Source organism: Vanessa atalanta, chromosome 16 (genome assembly GCF_905147765.1).
Source record: "Vanessa atalanta chromosome 16, ilVanAtal1.2, whole genome shotgun sequence".
In the NCBI taxonomy this organism is placed as follows: Eukaryota; Metazoa; Arthropoda; class Insecta; order Lepidoptera; family Nymphalidae; genus Vanessa; species Vanessa atalanta.
The window spans coordinates 1,478,354-1,502,602 of NC_061886.1; the positions used below are offsets into that span (position 1 = coordinate 1,478,354).

At 33.5% G+C, this 24,249-nt stretch overlaps 4 protein-coding genes across 4 annotated transcripts in view; 1 reads left to right on the top strand and 3 right to left on the bottom strand.

Moving 5' to 3' along the window:
• Window positions 1-24,249, top strand: part of LOC125070030 (Golgi-specific brefeldin A-resistance guanine nucleotide exchange factor 1) — a 125,747-nt gene that overhangs the window by 23,660 nt on the left and 77,838 nt on the right. The window lies entirely within an intron of this gene.
• LOC125070017 (collagenase-like) lies at window positions 2,626-3,868 on the bottom strand. Its single transcript, XM_047679684.1, has 5 exons — window positions 3,677-3,868; window positions 3,308-3,575; window positions 3,124-3,213; window positions 2,841-3,037; window positions 2,626-2,751 (listed from the first exon to the last, which is right to left on the bottom strand). Exons 1-5 carry the CDS (start codon window positions 3,866-3,868, stop codon window positions 2,647-2,649), a joined length of 852 nt encoding a protein of 283 aa, XP_047535640.1. The 3' UTR covers window positions 2,626-2,646.
• On the bottom strand, window positions 10,746-11,966 carry LOC125070022 (collagenase-like). The gene is made up of 5 exons (XM_047679691.1): window positions 11,775-11,966; window positions 11,419-11,686; window positions 11,235-11,324; window positions 10,952-11,148; window positions 10,746-10,861 (listed from the first exon to the last, which is right to left on the bottom strand). Exons 1-5 carry the CDS (start codon window positions 11,964-11,966, stop codon window positions 10,757-10,759), a joined length of 852 nt encoding a protein of 283 aa, XP_047535647.1. The 3' UTR covers window positions 10,746-10,756.
• On the bottom strand, window positions 16,155-17,376 carry LOC125070018 (collagenase-like). The gene is made up of 5 exons (XM_047679685.1): window positions 17,185-17,376; window positions 16,816-17,083; window positions 16,632-16,721; window positions 16,349-16,545; window positions 16,155-16,259 (listed from the first exon to the last, which is right to left on the bottom strand). The coding sequence occupies exons 1-5, from the start codon at window positions 17,374-17,376 to the stop codon at window positions 16,155-16,157; spliced, it is 852 nt and encodes a 283-aa protein (XP_047535641.1).

Below are 24,249 nucleotides of genomic sequence, written 5' to 3' on the forward strand. Positions count from 1 at the left end.
AGGGTACAGAAAGTGTGAGGTTTCCGCGCAGCATATTTATTTTGTACACTGATAATGTCACTATTTTATTATTATTAATTTTACGACGTTGACTATATCACCAGAAAATTTAATTTATTTTTAACGCTTGAAAATAGTAGGCAATTATCTAAAAAAATATGTTGACTTCTGATTTATTTTGTATGTTCATTGTACCTGTTGGTGTTGAGAAATAAATAAATAAAATATCACAGTACAAAAATCCTTTATCATAACGATGAATATGATTTATACATACTACAAATAGAAAAGGTTCCAAAATCTATCCTAGTGGAACACTCATACCCAGCGCTGTTTATATGAAAGTGTTTAGTGCTATACATTATCAAATGTTCTTCATAAATCACACAAAATACCAATACACAGAATATTAGTGTAAGTATTATTAATATACAGAATGTTAGTGTAAATATTAGCGGATTGAACTTTGAGGCTGTCGACTATGATAGATATTTGGGTTTTTATTTAGATAGGTCTTTACGGTGGGGTACCCACATAAACATAAGACAAAAAAAATGTTGGTTGTTCTTGGTACGACCCTAAGTCTAATACTGGTAAAATGTTTAAAATTACTGTTTATGCATCAATAATGACTGCGGAACTTGTTGCTATTTATAAGGCACTATTTTATTGTAGAAATCTTAGTAGTGAAAGTATTGTTATTTGTTCAGACAGCAAAAGTGCCATATTGCATCTCATAGGCTGCGTTAGGGGTAAAAGGAAAATATCAATAGCTTACAAAATTTTAAATGAACTAATTAAATTACAATCAAGCGGCAAGTCTCTGAAACTGCAATGGATTCCTTCACATTCGTTGGGTTAACGGGAAACGAGAAGGCCGATACTTTAGCAAAACAAGCATTACTTATATGGACACCAATAAATCTAAGACCAAATTATTCCGATGTTTTAATGAAATACAAAAAGGAATGTGAAAAAGGCTTTAAAGAGTACTTCGACGAAAGATCGAAAAGTAATGAAATATGGTAAATGTGAATACCGAGCCCCAGGATGGATGTTTTGACTTTGCGAAGTCGGAAACAAGGAGTTAGGTATTAGTTTACCATACCTACTCGTGTCTACACAATGATTGTCACCGGTTCTTTCAATAAAATACATTATTTGGAATAACATAATACTTTTTGTTGCAACGGAAAAGTGTAAAAGCCAACCAAGGGGTATAATATCAATGTACCCAAGGTTGGTGGCGCAACGGTGACGTAAGGAATGGTAAAAAATGAATACGGTGCTAATATCGTACGTCTTTTGTGATTGCTAATACTGAAAATAAAAATTTGGTAGTTTAAGTGTGTAACTTGTTCTGAATGCACTCAATGTTCTGTTCGATGAATATTATTTGTGGCCACGTATCTCGAATGACCTGTATTCTTCCTTTTATGTATTATTCCATTACGTATTGACACAATATAAAGCATTTGCGCAACGGTGACGTCATGACGGCCACAGATCAAAGTCAAAGTCAAAGTAAAAAATCTTTATTCAATATAGAAGAGTTTGCACTTGCTTATTGATTGTCAAAAATCTACCACCGGTTCGGAATTTAGCACCTCGGACCTGAGAAGAACCGGCGAAAGAAACTCAGCGGGATATATATTTTTTTATTTTTTTTAACCATTTTCCATGTAGGTACAATGATAAGTATATTTTAGTTGTTTGAAACAGCCTGGAGGCGATCATTTCATTCCCAAGGTGTGCAGTCAACTAAAAAGTCATTAGTGTTGTAATATCCATTAGCACACAAACGGTCTTTAACGACTCTTTTGAATTTTATAATTGAATAATTTTGAACGTTTTCTAGGATCCTGTTGTAAAAACGTATACATTGCCCCAAAAAAGAGTTACTAACCCTGTGTAATCGGGTACTTGGAGTAACAAGTTTATTCTTGTTCCTAGTGTTAATAGAATGTACGTCACAATTTCTGGGAAAATCATTTATGTTTTTGCGTACATACATAACATTATCAAAAACAAATTGAGAAGCGACAGTCATTATTTTAATTTCTTTAAATTGACCTCTTAACGAATCTTTTGGGACCAGGTTATAAATTGCACGAATAGCCCTCTTCTGCAGTACAAAAATAGTATTAATGTCAGCTGCATTACCCCAGAGTAGGATGCCATACGACATTATACTATGGAAATAACTGAAGTACACAAGGCGTGCCGTATCCACATCGGTCAAAAGTCTAATTCTTTTTACCGCATAGGCTGCAGAGCTAAGTCTATTCGCCAATTTATTTATATGGGGGCCCCATTGGAGCTTAGAGTCTATTGTCATACCAAGGAACTCTGTTGATTCTAAAACATCTAATGCTTCCCCGTTTAAACGTACACTCGTTTTGACACATCTTACATTGGGAGTAGTGAATTTAATACATTTAGTCTTTTTACTATTTAACATAAAATTATTAACACTGAACCAATTTACTACTTCAGAGAGAGATGATCTTGAATCCCATTATATTTATTAATTTGTTAGATTACCCGTGTCGTATATGTCTTGCCATTTGGTATATGTGTAAATGATGGAAGTAAAATACAAATTTAAATTAATTAATTATTTATTTGACAATAAAGAGTAGACGTTTAAAGGCGGGCGCGAATCCAGGAGTTGAATGAGGTCACTCTGGCGAAACCGGCGGGGAAGCCTCGCGTGCAGCCGGCGACAGAGCCGAAGGAGGTGATACCGATCTGTGTAGCAAGATAATGTGTTAATAACTTAAATTATATTATCCAGATGTATACACAAATATTAAAAAAGTAAACAACAGAACACTAACCAGAGTGCCACTGCTGCCTCTACCGATAGCGAGAGGACCACCGGAGTCACCGCCGCAGGTGCTCTGACCGTTAGGGGTGGCGACACACAGGGTGGAAGCGACAATGACACTAGATCCGAAAGTGTTGGCGCACACGGCGTTGGTGATTACTTGCAAGTTAACGTGACGTTTTGACTGGCTGTTGCTGATGCCAACATCTGAGGAATGGATATTTAAGAGTTAGACAGTCATTTTATTTCTCAAATGTAAAGCATTCAGACTGATAATGATCTTTGTAACTTACTGTCACCGGTTCTACCGAATCCGGCGGCTGTGGCCCAGGTACCGACGTAGTTGTTACTGCCACTGGCGAGGTTGATGCGTTGAATATTGTCTAAAGGCAAAGAGTTACATATTTGAGTAAAACAAATAATAGAATAATGTAAAAATAAATACGTGCAATGAAGAGGTAACAAAGATTTGCTTACTGGTGAACGTAACGTGTCCCATAATTATAATGGCAACATCGTTGTTAAGGGTATTCTCGTTGTAGCTGGCGTGAACTTGGACGTTGTTGGTGTTCACACGAACACCACCGGAGAAGAGACGGAGAGAGCCTAGGACGAGGGTAAATAGACGAGCTTGGGTTCTACCATGCCTCCAGCAATGAGCGGCGGTCACCGCCCTGGTGTTGGTAAGAAGAGAAGATCCGCAAACTGACTGTCTGCCGTCAGTCAAAGTGATGACCAGACCACCCTGAAATATCAATGTTTATTATTAAATATGAACGAAGAACACAACAGAAAGAACAGTTTTGCGAGTCATGAAAGATATCACACGACTGAGATATAACTTACCAAGTGAGGGTGTGCGCCGAGAGAAGACGCTTGCCCTCCAGTGATCCTGGAGCCGTCGAAGTCCTGAGCCTCCTCGGCGAGCTTGATGCGTGCAGCTTCTGCAATACCGATCTCCTCGTGGTAGTCGGAGAAGATTTTCTCCTCAGCTGCGACAGCCAGGGCCAGGCCAACGACGACAAGCAGGAATTTCATGGTGGAAGTAGTACTGAATTGTTTAGCGGAGAGAGATACCTTATATACTAATCAATATCTTATCTGTCCTCTGCATTCTTCTTATCAATATGTTAATTGCAAATCATCGTTCATCGTGAAATTTTAATACGCTGTAAATATTAGGCCTTGCGATACCTGTAAAGTCTCGCATGCCGAAATAAACTTCCAGATTTCAATGACAAGCAAGGAATAATTCATTTGGCAACAAAATAACTGTATCTTTTGTGTTCAGATTAGTAAATAATTTTATCAGTGAGTGTTTTAGTTAAAGTAAGGCATGCGTAATGGTTATGCGCGTTAAATCGAGATCCGTTCGATACGTTAAAACTCCGGTTGCAACATTTTAGGACAGTGTAAAGAACTTTTACGTATTTCGTTCAATGAGCTAGAGTCGTGAGATACGTCGGTTACTTGAATGAATAGTAAGTCAGTTCGGTAGCATTATGCGCCAGAAGCGGTTTACTTACCATATTTATTCGGTTCAGTTTTCACGTGATTATTTAAACACATCAGTACGAAAACAGGGGAGCTCGGCGAAATTAGCCTACTGTGAAAGAGGGAAACATATGCTAGAAATAACAAAAAACATTTTATTAGGGTTCTAATCAAAATCTTATTTATAAATATAGGCAATCCCATTGGTTGATTACTGCCGCTGCGCCCAAAGAGGTTGTATTATTGCGGATGTATATAATATTGCTATGATCAGATTATTTGTCAAAAACATGCCAAAGCTAGAATTGAATTACGGGTTATGAATAGACCAGACCGTAAATTTTACTTTACGGTATCGCTTTACGTACATCGCCGATATTATAAGTAAAACAAATAAATACCCAAAGTACCTTCTCCGATTTAGTTATTATTGTTCTATTTTTTTTAAGGTATATTTTTTTAATTTTTTATTGTAATTGTAATATTGAGTAAAAATTACTCATCTTGATCTTAATTTTGCAGACTACCTTTATCAATATTTTTAATGATTCTATTAAGTGATCGATATATATCTATATCGATGTATATCGATATACCGATGAATATGATTTGTTCATACTAGAAATAGAAAAGGTTCCAAAATCAATCCTAGTGGAACGCTCATACCTGTTTTGCAGCGCTGTTTATATGAAAGTGTTTAGTGCTATACATTATCAAATGTTCTTCACAAATCACACAAAATACCAATAGTATTTAATGATTTATTTCATAATTAATTATGCATCGTATATACATACATATATATGTGCCTAAGGTGCAAGAACGGCTCTTTTGGACATCATTCGTCGAGTGATCGAAAGCCAAATTGCTTATTATGAAAACTTGTATTTATGCGAAAGCGTAGAAAATGATGATCATAAATCAATTAGTCATTTCCGATGTTTTACTCTGTGATGGAAGTATACAGACTGTTCGGTTAAATATATGACATATATTAAAAGTTCAAGTACGCGCACGGAACTATATAGCTCCGTAAAAAAATTGTTTTAAAAATATGAAGACCGTGTTTTGCAATCATAAAACGTAGATATGTGTAAATAACAAAGACAGTGTGTGAACTATATAAAAACATTATTGTTTTGAATAAGTTTAATACGAAAAGTGTGATAAGATAATTATATAATATAGGTACTTTTATTGAGGACAGTGACTTATTTAACTAGCTACAAAAGGTACGATAGTAGTGTCTTGATAAAAATTAGAAATAAATGCTTTATAAAACGATTTTAAGAAAGACGTAAAGTTCTATAAATTTAAAATAAAACAAAGAAATATTTAAAAAAATATACAGTGAAGCGAGTAGAAACAAAGAGAATAACTTTTACTGTAGCGGGTTTTTAATAAAAACTCCAGGTGCATATTATAATGTTGTACATATAGTTCGCGATTTTTAGTTGAGCTGGTAACTATATCGTTGGCCCAACGGTGTGATCTATACTTCCACGCGCGACCTATACGGGTTCAAAACCAAGTTGTTGGCGACCTATTTCAATTTAATTTATTTATTTTTCTGTAAGGAAGCTGCTGACATAGTCGTAACTAAGTAAGAATTATTCCACAGAAAAAAATAATAACAACAAGAAAAAATACTTCTCCAAATTCTTGTGACATGTGACAAACCGGCCAAAAAGTTTTCTGGCCTTTATTATATTATAAAAATTTACTATTAGAAGATATCACTAACATGTTAAACAAAATTATTCAAGAAAATCTTAAACCTATAAAAGAGCAAATATGTACTATTGAAAACTCGATGACTTTTTTGAGCGAAGAATACGAATCTACTAAAAAAATAATTGCAAGTTACGACGATAAAATTGCGGAAATAGAAAGAGAGAAAAAGGCACTAAAAAATGTAACATCTGATTTGCAACAAAGAATACAAACTATGGAGCAGCATAATCGATCAAATAACATTGAAATACAAATGATTCCTGAGCATAAAAATAAAAATTTAATTAGTACAGTAATGCAACTGAGTAAAACAATATCATGTAATCTAAAGGAGTCTGATATACATCACTGTACTATAATAAATAATAATAAATAAATATTGGACAACATCACATACATTACTCTGATCCCAATGTAAGTAGCTAAAGCACTTGTGTTATGGAAATCAGAAGTAACGACGGTACCACAAACACCCAGACCCAAGACAACATAGAAAACTAATGAACTTTTTCTACATCGACTCGGCCGGGAATCGAACCTGGGACCTCGGAGTGGCATACCCATGAAAACCGGTGTACACACTACTCGACCACGGAGGTCGTCATCACTGTACTAGAGTTGCAAAATTGAATAACAGCGACAAAAGACCCAGATCTGTGATTGTAAAGCTATCCACACCACGAATGAGAGACATGATGCTAGCATGTGTCATCAATTACAATAAATCGCATTAATTATTTATGTAAAAATCATACTGTATTGGATAATATCCAATAAATTACATTGCACTCTAAACTGATAGATCATTTTAGTGTTTCATGTTATAATATTCAACGGTCTTAATATATACTACCAGAATGTCCGAGGTTTCCGTACCAAAACACATGACTTTATCTGCAATTTATCTTGTACAAATTATGATGTTATTATATTAACAGAAACGTGGCTTAATAATAGAATAGAGAACCATGAATTATTCGACAGCCGTTATACAGTATACAGAAGAGATCGTGATAGTTCACGTTTACATTGTAAAAAAGATGGTGGTGGAGTTTTGGTGGCAGTCTCCAATAAACTGAAATCAATGCGACTCAGTTTTTGTGAAAGTCAGTGTGAAGATCTTTGGATAAATATTGAACGAGAAAATTGTCACGATGAGTATAAATCAATTACATTATGTGCAGTTTATTTGCCTCCGCCCGTTTGCCGTAATATGCTATCTAATTTTATCAATAATTTTAATAGTAGAATTGCAAATAATAGACATGTTATGCTCGTGGGAGATTTTAATATAAGTAATATCGATTAGTTCGCTAATGGTGATAATGTTGTTTCTAATAGTTCCTTAGGAAATTTGCTAGTTGATTTTGCATCTCTCAATAATTTAGTTCAACATAACAATATTTGTAATAACAATAATAAAATATTAGACTTAATATTCAGAAATTATAATAACATAAAAATTAGTAAGTCTATTTTGCCAATAGTGCCTCCAGATCACCACCTTCCTCCCTTAGATATATTAGTCTCTTATTCATCAAGAACTTTTTTAAAAAGCAACATTATTGGTGAAAAGAAGAACTATTTTAAAGCTGACTATGTAAGTATAATTTCAGAATTAGATAATATGAATTGGTTAAGCGAATTTTGTAATTATAAGTCATTAAACTTAATGATCGATAAATTTTATAAAATTTTGAACAAATTGATTGATAAATATGTACCAAAAAAGAAACTAAAAGGTAAACAATATCCTCCATGGTTCACTAAGGAAATGATAAATTTATATAAAGAAAAACAAGTTTATTTAAAGAAATACAAAATATATAAAAACACACTTGATGAAATTTCATTACGTCTTCTAAGCAAACTTTGTGCAGATTTATCGAAAATTTGCTACAATAATTACATTAAAATTGTTGAAGAAAATATTAGTAAAAATCCTAAATATTTTTGCTCATACCTTAAGGGCAAACAAGTTAATAGTACATCACTCCCAGGCATAATGACTTACAAACAAAAAATAATGAAATCTGGATCGGAAATTTGTAACGAATTTGCCTTGTATTTCGCTTCTGTATACACACAATCTCAAAGTTCATATACATTACCATCTTATAATAATCAAGATAAACATGACTTTGGAGAGTTCACTAATTTTTTAATATCGCGAAGGCAGATTTATCAATACTTAAAAAGACTTGATACAACTAAAGGGACAGGTTATGATAATATCCCTCCTATATTTATTTCTAAATGTGCATGGGTATTAGGTTTCCCATTATATTTATTTTACAACGAATAACTTCGCTCGGGTGTTTTTCCTGATAAGTGGAAAATAGCTAGGATCGTACCAGTTTATAAGTCCAAGGGTAGTGAGTGCATTGAGAATTATAGACCGATTTCCATACTTTCCACTTTTGCCAAAGTATTTGAAGCAATAGTTTACCCATATCTAGAATGTCATGTTAAGCAAATGATTAATAATAACCAGCACGGCTTTATAAAGGGTCGATCTACAACATCAAATCTTGTTTCGTACAGTGAATTCATTGTGCCAGCTATTGATAACCACAAGCAAGTTGACGCAATTTATACCGATTTAACCAAGGCTTTCGACAAAGTTTTGCACGATATTTTACTCTTAAAACTAAGTAAGTACGGACTCAATGGTAAAATGCTTGAGTGGTTCAAATCATATTTATACAATAGACAACAATTTGTTGTCCTAAAAGGTTTTAGCTCGAGTCTATATAAAGCCTGCTGCGGGGTTCCTCAAGGGTCACACTTAGGACCTTGGCTCTTTAATATCTTCATTAATGACATTTGCGATACGGTACATTATAGTAGAGTATTTTTATTCGCGGAAGATTTAAAATTAACAAAAGTAATTAATAACTTAGCTGATTCAGAGCTCTTACGTGCGTAGCGTTCTGGAGTACGGTAGTGTAGTGTGGAATCCATGTTACAGTGTACATCGTCTGCGTATAGAGAGAATACAGAAGCGATTTGTATATCATCTATCCAGGAACAAAAAATTCTCATACAATTAATGTAATAAAAATTACAGCAATATCTTGAAAGATTTTAATATGGATAGTCTCTCTGTACGCAGACAATTATTAGATCTTTCTTTCCTATTTAAGATAATTCGTAACGAGATTGACTGTACTCACTTACTTAAAAAGATATACTATCGTATTCCAAGGCGTAATGCTCGTAGTTTTCTGGGTACTTTTGATGTCAGAATATCAAAATCGAAATTAGGAGGTAATGCACCAATACCTAGATCAACTCGGTTGTACAATGGTTTTAGTCAAGATCTAGATATTTTTAATGACTCTGCCATGATTTATCGTAAACGTGCGCTAGAATTGTTGATAGATGCAAATAAATAATAAAGGAATAATAAATAATATTTAATAGCTAATTTTTGTTGTGCTCTCTTAATTTTATTTTATATTAATTTGTATATTTTTAGTGATTTTTTGTGATGTAAACTTTGCATGAATTTAACGAATTATTTAATTTTAATTTGTACCTATATCAAATCAAATTATTTGTGTTTTTAATTTTAATTTTATTAAGTGCATGTTTAATCTTTATTATGTCTTTAATTTTTATCAATTTTAACTTTTTTTTTTTTAAATCTTTCTACTCATGTTGCTATAATTATGTGTTAATTTATTTTTAAAACAAATATTGTAATTGTTGTGGCTACTTTAAAAAGCTTCACATGTTAACTATTGTCATTTAATTGTTACATTTGTCATTAAAACATGGAGTAGCTACTAGTGGTCCTTAAAATAAATAAAATAAAATATATGAATGGGCTGGTATGCACTAGCCTCAAGTTTCTCGGAGAGAAAATGGTTAGAAACTGGTCGGGGAAATATGCCATTGTAAAAAAGTACACATCTGTCACAAATAGGGGAAAAATTAAGGTTTTATTTAAATATCAGTGAATGTCTTAGTCTGTCTAGTAGGTCTTTGCTATGCGTAATATAAGTCATAATTATCTATGGCTGAAATTAAAAAAATATATAAAAATCGAAATTAGGTTTTCTTGTTTTTTAAAATTTTTGTAATGTCTGAGCGTCTTGGGTTGGTTGGGTTAATTTTTAGTAATCTGGTTCTATTTTGAAAAAAAGCATACTTAATTTATGAAATTCAACTTCAAAATTTTTGTTTAATTTTTTTTTAATAAAAGTGAGGTTTAAAATTTCAATACTTTACTATTTGAGAGTCTTATGTGTCAATCGGTCAAAATCAGTTTTAATCGTTATGTTACACTGTTGAATTAATGTAAAGCTTTCACCGGCTCGGAAAGTAAATTCTACCGAGAAGAACCGGCAAGAAACTCAATAGTTACTCTTTTTTACCATTTAATGACAGAGTGTGTCAGTAAAGTACAATATTTTTTTATACTTTCTGCCTAGAAGTACTAAGTCTACGCTTTTTTATCTTTACTATCTTGTATTTAGTAATATGATCTATTTATCAATGTTCTTTATTGATGAGATTTAAATTTTGGTGACGTCATAACGGCCACAGATGATCTTGAATCCCATTATATTTATTAATTTGTTAGATTACGCTTGTCGTATATGTCTTGCCATTTAGTATATGTGTAAATGATGGAAGTAAAATACAAATTTAAATAAATAAATTATTTATTGGACAATAAAGAGCAGACGTTTAAAGGCGGGCGCGAATCCAGGCGTTGAATGCGGTCACTCTGGCGAAACCGGCGGGGAAACCTCGCGTGCAGCCGGCCCTAGAGCCGAAGGAGGTGATACCGATCTGTGTAGCAAGAGAATGTGTTAATAACTAAAATTATATTATACAGATGTATACACAAATATTAAAAAAAGTAAACAACAAAACACTAACCAGAGTGCCGCTGCTGCCTCTACCGATAGCGAGAGGACCACCGGAGTCGCCGCCGCAGGTACTCTGACCGTTAGGGGTGGCGACACACAGGGTGGAAGCGACAATAACATTAGATCCGAAAGTGTTGGCGCACACGGCGTTGGTGATTACTTGCAAGTTAACGTGACGTTTTGACTGGCTGTTGCTGATGCCAACATCTGAGGAATGGATATTTAAGAGTTAGACAGTCATTTTATTTCTCAAATGTAAAGCATTCAGACTGATAATGATCTTTGTAACTTACTGTCACCGGTTCTTCCGAATCCGGCGGCTGTGGCCCAGGTACCGACGTAGTTGTTATTGCCACTGGCGAGATTGATGCGTTGAATATTGTCTAAAGGCAAAGAGTTACATATTTAAGTAAAACAAATGATAGAATAATGTAAAATTAAATACGTGCAATGAAGAGGTAACAAAGATTTGCTTACTGGTGAAAGTAACGTGTCCCATAGTTATAATGGCAACATCGTTGTTAAGGGTATTCTCGTTGTAGCTGGCGTGAACTTGGACGTTGTTGGTGTTCACACGAACACCACCGGAGAAGAGACGGAGAGAGCCTAGGACGAGGGTAAATAGACGAGCTTGGGTTCTACCATGCTTCCAGCAATGAGCGGCGGTCACCGCCTTGGTGTTGGTAAGAAGGGAAGATCCGCAAACTGACTGTCTGCCGTCAGTCAAAGTGATGACCAGACCACCCTGAAATATCAATGATTATTATAAAATATAAAAGTTAAAACAGTTTTGCGAGTCATGAAATATATCGCACGAGTGAGATATAACTTACCAAGTGAGGGTGTGCGCCGAGAGAAGACGCTTGCCCTCCAGTGATCCTGGAGCCGTCGAAGTCCTGAGCCTCCTCGGCGAGCTTGATGCGTGCAGCTTCTGCGATGCCGATCTCCTCATGGTAGTCGGAGAAGATTTTCTCCTCAGCTGCGACAGCCAGGGCCAGGCCAACGACGACAAGCAGGAATTTCATGGTGGAAGTAGTACTGAATTGTTCAGCGGAGAGAGATACCTTATATACTAATCAATATCTTATCTGTCATCTGTATTCGTTTTATCAATTTGTTAATTGCAAAGCGGTTTATCACAATGCAATTTTAATACGCTGTGATTGTTAAGCCTCACGATACTTGTAAAGTTGATCGCGTTAAATCGAGATCCGTTCGATACTTTAAAACTCCGGTTGCAACATTTTAGGACAGTGTGAAGAACTTTTACGTATTTCGTTCAATGAGCTAGAGGCGTGAGATACGTCGGTTACTTGAATGAATAGTAAGTCAGTTCGGTAGCATTATGCGCCAGAAGCGGTTTACTTACCATATTTATTCGGTTCAGTTTTCACGTGATTACTTAAACACATCAGTACGAAAACAGAGGAGCTCGGCGAAATTAGCCTACTGTCAAAGAGGGTTATTTCTAGCATATGTTATGCTAGAAATAACAAAAAACATTTTATTAGGGTTCTAATCAAAATCTTATTTATAAATATAGGCAAATCCCATTGGTTGATTACTGCCGCTGCGCCCAAAGAGGTTGTATTATTGCGGATGTATATAATATTGCTATGATCAGATTATTTGTCAAAAACATGCCAAAGCTAAATTATTAAATAATCAACAAATTAATAGAGTATATGAAGAAAAATATTTGGGATTAATTTTGGATACCGGGATGACATGGAAACCCCACATAAATAAAATAAAAGGTAAACTTATTTCTCTGATGCGTTTTTTGCGAGGCATTGTGCGTTGCTTACCACGACAAGTGCGTTATATTATTTACAATTCTCTTATCAAACCTCACATAGACTATCTAATACAAATATGGGGAACAGCTGCTAAAACTAATTTAGATAGTCTACAAATAACTCAGAATAAATTAATAAAACTATTCTTTCATTATAACTATTTAACACCTACGCAAAAAATCTATAAGGAAACCCAAATCATGAGCATCCACCAATCATATATATATTTTAATTGCGTACTAATACGAAAAATATTAAATAACGAAATACACACTCAAATAAAATTTACTAAAAACACGAAGAGCAAAAAATGACATTACGATCAGCAAATGACATTAGCTTATTTAAGCCGCGTACTAAATACGGTAAAAAGTGCATTATGTATGAAGGTGCTAAATTGTATAACTCTTTACCCAAAAATATAAAAGACGCAAAAACGATGGCTAATTTCAAAAAATTACTTAAATCCTACATTACTAGTAATCATAACATTCTAAGTTAAATTATTTAATAAATAAAAATATATGTCCAAAATTATATTTAGGAACCTTAAACTAATATAGATATTTACAGAACCTATGTTAATAAATTACTGTACAATACAATACATATCAAATATTTTTTAACATTATATCAAACTCCTAAATTTCGGTATGTTAACACTTCCAGTTGTAACAGTTCTTTGTTTCTATGCATCGAGTGTACCGTACGAATTGTCGAACTACCCAACAAAATTTTTATAATTGTATTATTGTTTTTTAAGTGAATGTAAATTCTTTTAAATAAAGTTCTTAAACCCGAAAGCTAGAATTGAATTACGGGTTATGAATAGACCAGACCGTACCTTTTACAGTGAATACGTATGTTAAGATTAAGTTTATATTTTTCTTTCCTGTGACTTAGTAAGGAAACCCTCAGGAAGTTTATTTTTAAAACTGATACAATGTCAGTAGTGTTACCCAAACTATAAAACCCAAGCAGAAATAAGATCAGTTACTTGTCTAACATTTCTGACCGCGTATGCTTTGGAGCTGATTAGATAAGTATTATTTAAAGTTAGCTTTAAATTTTACTTCCGTTGATTTGGTAAGCACAGGCGACGCAGTTTGGCATTATGACCTTAATTTTTTAGTAACTTTGTACCAACGATATCGCTTCAACGTACATCACCGTTATTATTAGACCCAATTTATTTAAAACCAATAAATATCTAAAGTACCTTCTCCGATTTTATTATTATTATTCTCTTTTTTTAAGGTATCATTGTGTAATAAATTACTAATCTTGGGCTTAATTTTGCAGACTATCTTTATCAATACTTTTAATGATTCTATTACGTAATCGATATGGGCAAATCGCGATGCAATCTCTTTGTTGCCTTATAAATCAGTGCGGGACGAGACGCTGTGCTGACAGTGTCTGTGACACTTTTCGTCCCAATTGCAGGGCACAGGAAGTGTGAGGTTTCCGCGCAGCATATTTATTTTGTACACTGATAATGTCACTATTTTATTATTATTAATTTTACGACGTTGACTATATCACCAGAAAATTTAATTTATTTTTAACGCTTGAAAATAGTAGGCAATTATCTAAAAAAATATATTGACTTCTGATTTATTTTGTATGTTCATAGTACCTGTTGGTGTTGAGAAATAAATAAATAAAATATCACAGTACAAAAATCCTTTATCATAACGATGAATATGATTCATACATACTACAAATAGAAAAGGTTCCAAAATCAATCCTAGTGGAACACACTCATACCTAGCGCTGTTTATATGAAAGTGCTTAGTGCTATACATTATCAAATGTTCTTCACAAATAATTTATTTCATAATTAATTATGCATCGTATATACATACATATATATGTACCTAAGGTGCAATAACGGCTCTTTTGGACATCATTCGTCGAGTGATCGAAAGCCAAATTGCTTATTATGAAAACTTGTATTTATGCGAAAGCGTAGAAAATGATGATCATAAATCAATTAGTCATTTCCGATGTTTTACTCTGTGATGGAAGTATACAGACTGTTCGGTTAAATATATGAATGGGCTGGTATGCACTAGCCTCAAGTTTCTCAGAGAGAAAATGGTTAGAAACTGGTCGGGGAAATATGCCATTGTAAAAAAGTACACAGCTGTCACAAATAGGGGAAAAATTAAGGTTTTATATAAATATCAGTGAATGTCTTGGTCTGTCTAGTAGGTCTTTGCTATGCGTAATATAAGTTATGATTATCTATGGGTGAAATTAAAAATATATGTAAAAATCGAAATTAGGTTTTCTTGTTTTTTAAAATTTTTGTAATGTCTGAGCATCTTGGGTTGGTTGGGATTATTTTTAGTAATCTGGTTCTATTTTGAAAAAAAGCATTCTTAATTTATGAAATTCAACTTCAAATTTTTGTTTAATAAAAGTGAGGTTTAAAATTTCAAAACTTTACTATTTGAGAGTGTTATGTGTCAATCGGTCAAAATCAGTTTTAATCGTTATGTTACACTGTTGAATTAATGTAAAGCTTTCACCGGCTCGGAAAGTAAATTCTACCGAGAAGAACCGGCAAGAGACTCAATAGTTACTCTTTTTTACCATTCAGTGACAGAGTGTGTCAGTAAAGTACAATATTTTTTTATACTTTCTGCCTAGAAGTACTAAGTCTACGCTTTTTTATCTTTACTATCTTGTATTTAGTAATATGATCTATTTATCAATGTTCTTTATTGATGAGATTTAAATTTTCTAATAGGCCAAGTAAAAACTAACATTGGAATCTTATTATAGAAATGAATACCGAGCCCCAGGATGGATGTTTTGACTTTGCGAAGTCGGAAACAAGGAGTTAGGTATTAGTTTACCATACCTACTCGTGTCTACACAATGATTGTCATCGGTTCTTTCAATAAAATACATTATTTGAAATAACATAATACTTTTTGTTGCAACGGAAAAGTGTAAAAGCCAACCAAGGGGTATAATATCAACGTACCCAAGGTTGGTGGCGCATTGGTGACGTAAGGAATGGTAAAAAATGAATATGGTGCTAATATCGTACGTCTTTTGTGATTGCTAATACTGAAAATGAAAATTTGGTAGTTTAAGTGTAGCTCTTGTTCTGAATGCACTCAATGTTCTGTTCGATGAATATTATTTGTGGCCACGTATCTCGAATGACCTGTATTCTTCCTTTTATGTATTATTCCATTACGTATTGACACAATATAAAGCATTTGCGCAACGGTGACGTCATGACGGCCACAGATGGTCTTGAATCCCATTATATTTATTAATTTGTTAGATTACGCTTGTCGTATATGTCTTGCCATTTAGTATATGTGTATATGATGGAAGTAAAATACAAATTAAAATTAATTAATTATTTATTTGACAATAAAGAGTAGACGCTTAAAGGCGGGCGCGAATCCAGGAGTTGAATGAAGTCACTCTGGCGAAACCGGCGGGGAAGCCTCGCGTGCAGCCGGCGACAGAGCCGAAGGAGGTGATACCGATCTGTGTAGCAAGATAATGTGTTAATAACTTAAATTATATTATCCAGATGTATACACAAATATTAAAAAAGTAAACAACAGAACACTAACCAGAGTGCCACTGCTGCCTCTACCGATAGCGAGAGGACCACCGGAGTCGCCACCGCAGGTGCTCTGACCGTTAGGGGTGGCGACACACAGGGTGGAAGAGACAATGACACTAGATCCGAAAGTGTTGGCGCACACGGCGTTGGTGATTACTTGCAAGTTAACGTGACGTTTTTCTTGGCTGTTGCTGATGCCAACATCTGAGGAATGGATATTTAAGAGTTAGACAGTCATTTTATTTCTCAAATGAAAAGCATTCAGACTGATAATGGTCTTTGTAACTTACTGTCACCGGTTCTACCGAATCCGGCGGCTGTGGCCCAGGTACCGACGTAGTTGTTACTGCCACTGGCGAGGTTGATGCGTTGAATATTGTCTAAAGGCAAAGAGTTACGTTTTTGAGTAAAACAAATAATAGAATAATGTAAAAATAAATACGTGCAATGAAGAGGTAACAAAGATTTGCTTACTGGTGAAAGTAACGTGTCCCATAATTATAATGGCAACATCGTTGTTAAGGGTATTCTCGTTGTAGCTGGCGTGAACTTGGACGTTGTTGGTGTTCACACGAACACCACCGGAGAAGAGACGGAGAGAGCCTAGGACGAGGGTAAATAGACGAGCTTGGGTTCTACCATGCCTCCAGCAATGAGCGGCGGTCACCGCCCTGGTGTTGGTAAGAAGAGAAGATCCGCAAACTGACTGTCTGCCGTCAGTCAAAGTGATGACCAGACCACCCTGAAATATCAATGTTTATTATTAAATATGAACGAAGAACACAACAGAAAGAACAGTTTTGCGAGTCATGAAAGATATCACACGACTGAGATATAACTTACCAAGTGAGGGTGTGCGCCGAGAGAAGACGCTTGCCCTCCAGTGATCCTGGAGCCGTCGAAGTCCTGAGCCTCCTCGGCGAGCTTGATGCGTGCAGCTTCTGCAATACCGATCTCCTCGTGGTAGTCGGAGAAGATTTTCTCCTCAGCTGCGACAGCCAGGACCAGGCCAACGACGACAAGCAGGAATTTCATGGTGGAAGTAGTACTGAATTGTTCAGCGGAGAGAGATACCTTATATACTAATCAATATCTTATCTGTCCTCTGAATTCGTCTTATCAATATGTTAATTGCAAATCATCGTTCATCGTGAAATTTTAATACGCTGTAAATATTAGGCCTTGCGATACCTGTAAAGTCTCGCATGCCGAAATAAACTTCCACCAGATTTCAATGACAAGCAAGGAATAATTCATTTGGCAACAAAATAACTGTATCTTTTGTGTTCAGATTAGTTAATAATTTTATCAGTGAGTGTTTTAGTTAAAGTAAGGCATGCGTAATGGTTATGCGCGTTAAATCGAGATCTGTTCGATACGTTAAAACTCCGGTTGCAACATTTTAGGACAGTGTGAAGAACTTTTACGTATTTTGTTCAATGAGCTAGAGTCGTGAGATACGTCGGTTACTTGAATGAATAGTAAGTCAGTTCGGTAGCATTATGCGCCAGAAGCGGTTTACTTACCATATTTATTCGGTTCAGTTTTCACGTGATTATTTAAACACATCAGTACGAAAACAGGGGAGCTCGGCGAAATTAGCCTACTGTGAAAGAGGGAAACATATGCTAGAAATAACAAAAAACATTTTATTAGGGTTCTAATCAAAATCTTATTTATAAATATAGGCAATCCCATTGGTTGATTACTGCCGCTGCGCCCAAAGAGGTTGTATTATTGCATATGTATATAATATTGCTATGATCAGATTATTTGTCAAAAACATGCCAAAGCTAGAATTGAATTACGGGTTATGAATAGACCAGACCGTAAATTTTACTTTACGGTATCGCTTTACGTACATCGCCGATATTATAAGTAAAACAAATAAATACCCAAAGTACCTTCTCCGATTTAGTTATTATTGTTCTATTTTTTTTAAGGTATATTTTTTTAATTTTTTATTGTAATTGTAATATTGAGTAAAAAATTACTCATCTTGATCTTAATTTTGCAGACTACCTTTATCAATATTTTTAATGATTCTATTAAGTGATCGATATATATCTATATCGATGTATATCGATATACCGATGAATATGATTTGTTCATACTAGAAATAGAAAAGGTTCCAAAATCAATCCTAGTGGAACGCTCATACCTGTTTTGCAGCGCTGTTTATATGAAAGTGTTTAGTGCTATACATTATCAAATGTTCTTCACAAATCACACAAAATACCAATAGTATTTAATGATTTATTTCATAATTAATTATGCATCGTATATACATACATATATATGTGCCTAAGGTGCAAGAACGGCTCTTTTGGACATCATTCGTCGAGTGATCGAAAGCCAAATTGCTTATTATGAAAACTTGTATTTATGCGAAAGCGTAGAAAATGATGATCATAAATCAATTAGTCATTTCCGATGTTTTACTCTGTGATGGAAGTATACAGACTGTTCGGTTAAATATATGACATATATTAAAAGTTCAAGTACGCGCACGGAACTATATAGCTCCGTAAAAAAATTGTTTTAAAAATATGAAGACCGTGTTTTGCAATCATAAAACGTAGATATGTGTAAATAACAAAGACAGTGTGTGAACTATATAAAAACATTATTGTTTTGAATAAGTTTAATACGAAAAGTGTGATAAGATAATTATATAATATAGGTACTTTTATTGAGGACAGTGACTTATTTAACTAGCTACAAAAGGTACGATAGTAGTGTCTTGATAAAAATTAGAAATAAATGCTTTATAAAACGATTTTAAGAAAGACGTAAAGTTCTATAAATTTAAAATAAAACAAAGAAATATTTAAAAAAATATACAGTGAAGCGAGTAGAAACAAAGAGAATAACTTTTACTGTAGCGGGTTTTTAATAAAAACTCCAGGTGCATATTATAATGTTGTACATATAGTTCGCGATTTTTAGTTGAGCTGGTAACTATATCGTTGGCCCAACGGTGTGATCTATACTTCCACGCGCGACCTATACGGGTTCAAAACCAAGTTGTTGGCGACCTATTTCAATTTAATTTATTTATTTTTCTGTAAGGAAGCTGCTGACATAGTCGTAACTAAGTAAGAATTATTCCACAGAAAAAAATAATAACAACAAGAAAAAATACTTCTCCAAATTCTTACAATGTGACAAACCGGCCAAAAAGTTTTCAGGCCTTTATTATATTATAAAAATTTACTATTAGAAGATATCACTAACATGTTAAACAAAATTATTCAAGAAAATCTTAAACCTATAAAAGAGCAAATATGTACTATTGAAAACTCGATGACTTTTTTGAGCGAAGAATACGAATCTACTAAAAAAATAATTGCAAGTTACGACGATAAAATTGCGGAAATAGAAAGAGAGAAAAAGGCACTAAAAAATGTAACATCTGATTTGCAACAAAGAATACAAACTATGGAGCAGCATAATCGATCAAATAACATTGAAATACAAATGATTCCTGAGCATAAAAATAAAAATTTAATTAGTACAGTAATGCAACTGAGTAAAACAATATCATGTAATCTAAAGGAGTCTGATATACATCACTGTACTATAATAAATAATAATAAATAAATATTGGACAACATCACATACATTACTCTGATCCCAATGTAAGTAGCTAAAGCACTTGTGTTATGGAAATCAGAAGTAACGACGGTACCACAAACACCCAGACCCAAGACAACATAGAAAACTAATGAACTTTTTCTACATCGACTCGGCCGGGAATCGAACCTGGGACCTCGGAGTGGCATACCCATGAAAACCGGTGTACACACTACTCGACCACGGAGGTCGTCATCACTGTACTAGGAGTTGCAAAATTGAATAACAGCGACAAAAGACCCAGATCTGTGATTGTAAAGCTATCCACACCACGAATGAGAGACATGATGCTAGCATGTGTCATCAATTACAATAAATCGCATTAATTATTTATGTAAAAAATCATACTGTATTGGATAATATCCAATAAATTACATTGCACTCTAAACTGATAGATCATTTTAGTGTTTCATGTTATAATATTCAACGGTCTTAATATATACTACCAGAATGTCCGAGGTCTCCGTACCAAAACACATGACTTTATCTGCAATTTATCTTGTACAAATTATGATGTTATTATATTAACAGAAACGTGGCTTAATAATAGAATAGAGAACCATGAATTATTCGACAGCCGTTATACAGTATACAGAAGAGATCGTGATAGTTCACGTTTACATTGTAAAAAAGATGGTGGTGGAGTTTTGGTGGCAGTCTCCAATAAACTGAAATCAATGCGACTCAGTTTTTGTGAAAGTCAGTGTGAAGATCTTTGGATAAATATTGAACGAGAAAATTGTCACGATGAGTATAAATCAATTACATTATGTGCAGTTTATTTGCCTCCGCCCGTTTGCCGTAATATGCTATCTTATTTTATCAATAATTTTAATAGTAGAATTGCAAATAATAGACATGTTATGCTCGTGGGAGATTTTAATATAAGTAATATCGATTAGTTCGCTAATGGTGATAATGTTGTTTCTAATAGTTCCTTAGGAAATTTGCTAGTTGATTTTGCATCTCTCAATAATTTAGTTCAACATAACAATATTTGTAATAACAATAATAAAATATTAGACTTAATATTCAGAAATTATAATAACATAAAAATTAGTAAGTCTATTTTGCCAATAGTGCCTCCAGATCACCACCTTCCTCCCTTAGATATATTAGTCTCTTATTCATCAAGAACTTTTTTAAAAAGCAACATTATTGGTGAAAAGAAGAACTATTTTAAAGCTGACTATGTAAGTATAATTTCAGAATTAGATAATATGAATTGGTTAAGCGAATTTTGTAATTATAAGTCATTAAACTTAATGATCGATAAATTTTATAAAATTTTGAACAAATTGATTGATAAATATGTACCAAAAAAGAAACTAAAAGGTAAACAATATCCTCCATGGTTCACTAAGGAAATGATAAATTTATATAAAGAAAAACAAGTTTATTTAAAGAAATACAAAATATATAAAAACCCACTTGATGAAATTTCATTACGTCTTCTAAGCAAACTTTGGGCAGATTTATCGAAAATTTGCTACAATAATTACATTAAAATTGTTGAAGAAAATATTAGTAAAAATCCTAAATATTTTTGCTCATACCTTAAGGGCAAACAAGTTAATAGTACATCACTCCCAGGCATAATGACTTACAAACAAAAAATAATGAAATCTGGATCGGAAATTTGTAACGAATTTGCCTTGTATTTCGCTTCTGTATACACACAATCTCAAAGTTCATATACATTACCATCTTATAATAATCAAGATAAACATGACTTTGGAGAGTTCACTAATTTTTTAATATCGCGAAGGCAGATTTATCAATACTTAAAAAGACTTGATACAACTAAAGGGACAGGTTATGATAATATCCCTCCTATATTTATTTCTAAATGTGCATGGGTATTAGGTTTCCCATTATATTTATTTTACAACGAATAACTTCGCTCGGGTGTTTTTCCTGATAAGTGGAAAATAGCTAGGATCGTACCAGTTTATAAGTCCAAGGGTAGTGAGTGCATTGAGAATTATAGACCGATTTCCATACTTTCCACTTTTGCCAAAGTATTTGAAGCAATAGTTTACCCATATCTAGAATGTCATGTTAAGCAAATGATTAATAATAACCAGCACGGCTTTATAAAGGGTCGATCTACAACATCAAATCTTGTTTCGTACAGTGAATTCATTGTGCCAGCTATTGATAACCACAAGCAAGTTGACGCAATTTATACCGATTTAACCAAGGCTTTCGACAAAGTTTTGCACGATATTTTACTCTTAAAACTAAGTAAGTACGGACTCAATGGTAAAATGCTTGAGTGGTTCAAATCATATTTATACAATAGACAACAATTTGTTGTCCTAAAAGGTTTTAGCTCGAGTCTATATAAAGCCTGCTGCGGGGTTCCTCAAGGGTCACACTTAGGACCTTGGCTCTTTAATATCTTCATTAATGACATTTGCGATACGGTACATTATAGTAGAGTATTTTTATTCGCGGACGATTTAAAATTAACAAAAGTAATTAATAACTTAGCTGATTCAGAGCTCTTACGTGCGTAGCGTTCTGGAGTACGGTAGTGTAGTGTGGAATCCATGTTACAGTGTACATCGTCTGCGTATAGAGAGAATACAGAAGCGATTTGTATATCATCTATCCAGGAACAAAAAATTCTCATACAATTAATGTAATAAAAATTACAGCAATATCTTGAAAGATTTTAATATGGATAGTCTCTCTGTACGCAGACAATTATTAGATCTTTCTTTCCTATTTAAGATAATTCGTAACGAGATTGACTGTACTCACTTACTTAAAAAGATATACTATCGTATTCCAAGGCGTAATGCTCGTAGTTTTCTGGGTACTTTTGATGTCAGAATATCAAAATCGAAATTAGGAGGTAATGCACCAATACCTAGATCAACTCGGTTGTACAATGGTTTTAGTCAAGATCTAGATATTTTTAATGACTCTGCCATGATTTATCGTAAACGTGCGCTAGAATTGTTGATAGATGCAAATAAATAATAAAGGAATAATAAATAAGATTTAATAGCTATTTTTTGTTGTGCTCTCTTAATTTTATTTTATATTAATTTGTATATTTTTAGTGATTTTTTGTGATGTAAACTTTGCATGAATTTAACGAATTATTTAATTTTAATTTGTACCTATATCAAATCAAATTATTTGTGTTTTTAATTTTAATTTTATTAAGTGCATGTTTAATTTTTATTATGTCTTTAATTTTTATCAATTTTAACTTTTTTTTTTTAAATCTTTCTACTCATGTTGCTATAATTATGTGTTAATGTATTTTTAAAACAAATATTGTAATTGTTGTGGCTACTTTAAAAAGCTTCACATGTTAACTATTGTCATTTAATTGTTACATTTGTCATTAAAACATGGAGTAGCTACTAGTGGTCCTTAAAATAAATAAAATAAAATATATGAATGGGCTGGTATGCACTAGCCTCAAGTTTCTCGGAGAGAAAATGGTTAGAAACTGGTCGGGGAAATATGCCATTGTAAAAAAGTACACATCTGTCACAAATAGGGGAAAAATTAAGGTTTTATTTAAATATCAGTGAATGTCTTAGTCTGTCTAGTAGGTCTTTGCTATGCGTAATATAAGTCATAATTATCTATGGCTGAAATTAAAAAAATATATAAAAATCGAAATTAGGTTTTCTTGTTTTTTAAAATTTTTGTAATGTCTGAGCGTCTTGGGTTGGTTGGGTTAATTTTTAGTAATCTGGTTCTATTTTGAAAAAAAGCATACTTAATTTATGAAATTCAACTTCAAAATTTTTGTTTAATTTTTTTTTAATAAAAGTGAGGTTTAAAATTTCAATACTTTACTATTTGAGAGTCTTATGTGTCAATCGGTCAAAATCAGTTTTAATCGTTATGTTACACTGTTGAATTAATGTAAAGCTTTCACCGGCTCGGAAAGTAAATTCTACCGAGAAGAACCGGCAAGAAACTCAATAGTTACTCTTTTTTACCATTTAATGACAGAGTGTGTCAGTAAAGTACAATATTTTTTTATACTTTCTGCCTAGAAGTACTAAGTCTACGCTTTTTTATCTTTACTATCTTGTATTTAGTAATATGATCTATTTATCAATGTTCTTTATTGATGAGATTTAAATTTTGGTGACGTCATAACGGCCACAGATCAAAGTCAAAGTCAAAAATCTTTATTCAATATAGAAGTGTTTGCACTTGCTTATTGATTGTCAAAAATCTACCACCGGTTCGGAATTTAGCACCTCGGACCTGAGAAGAACCGGCGAAAGAAAC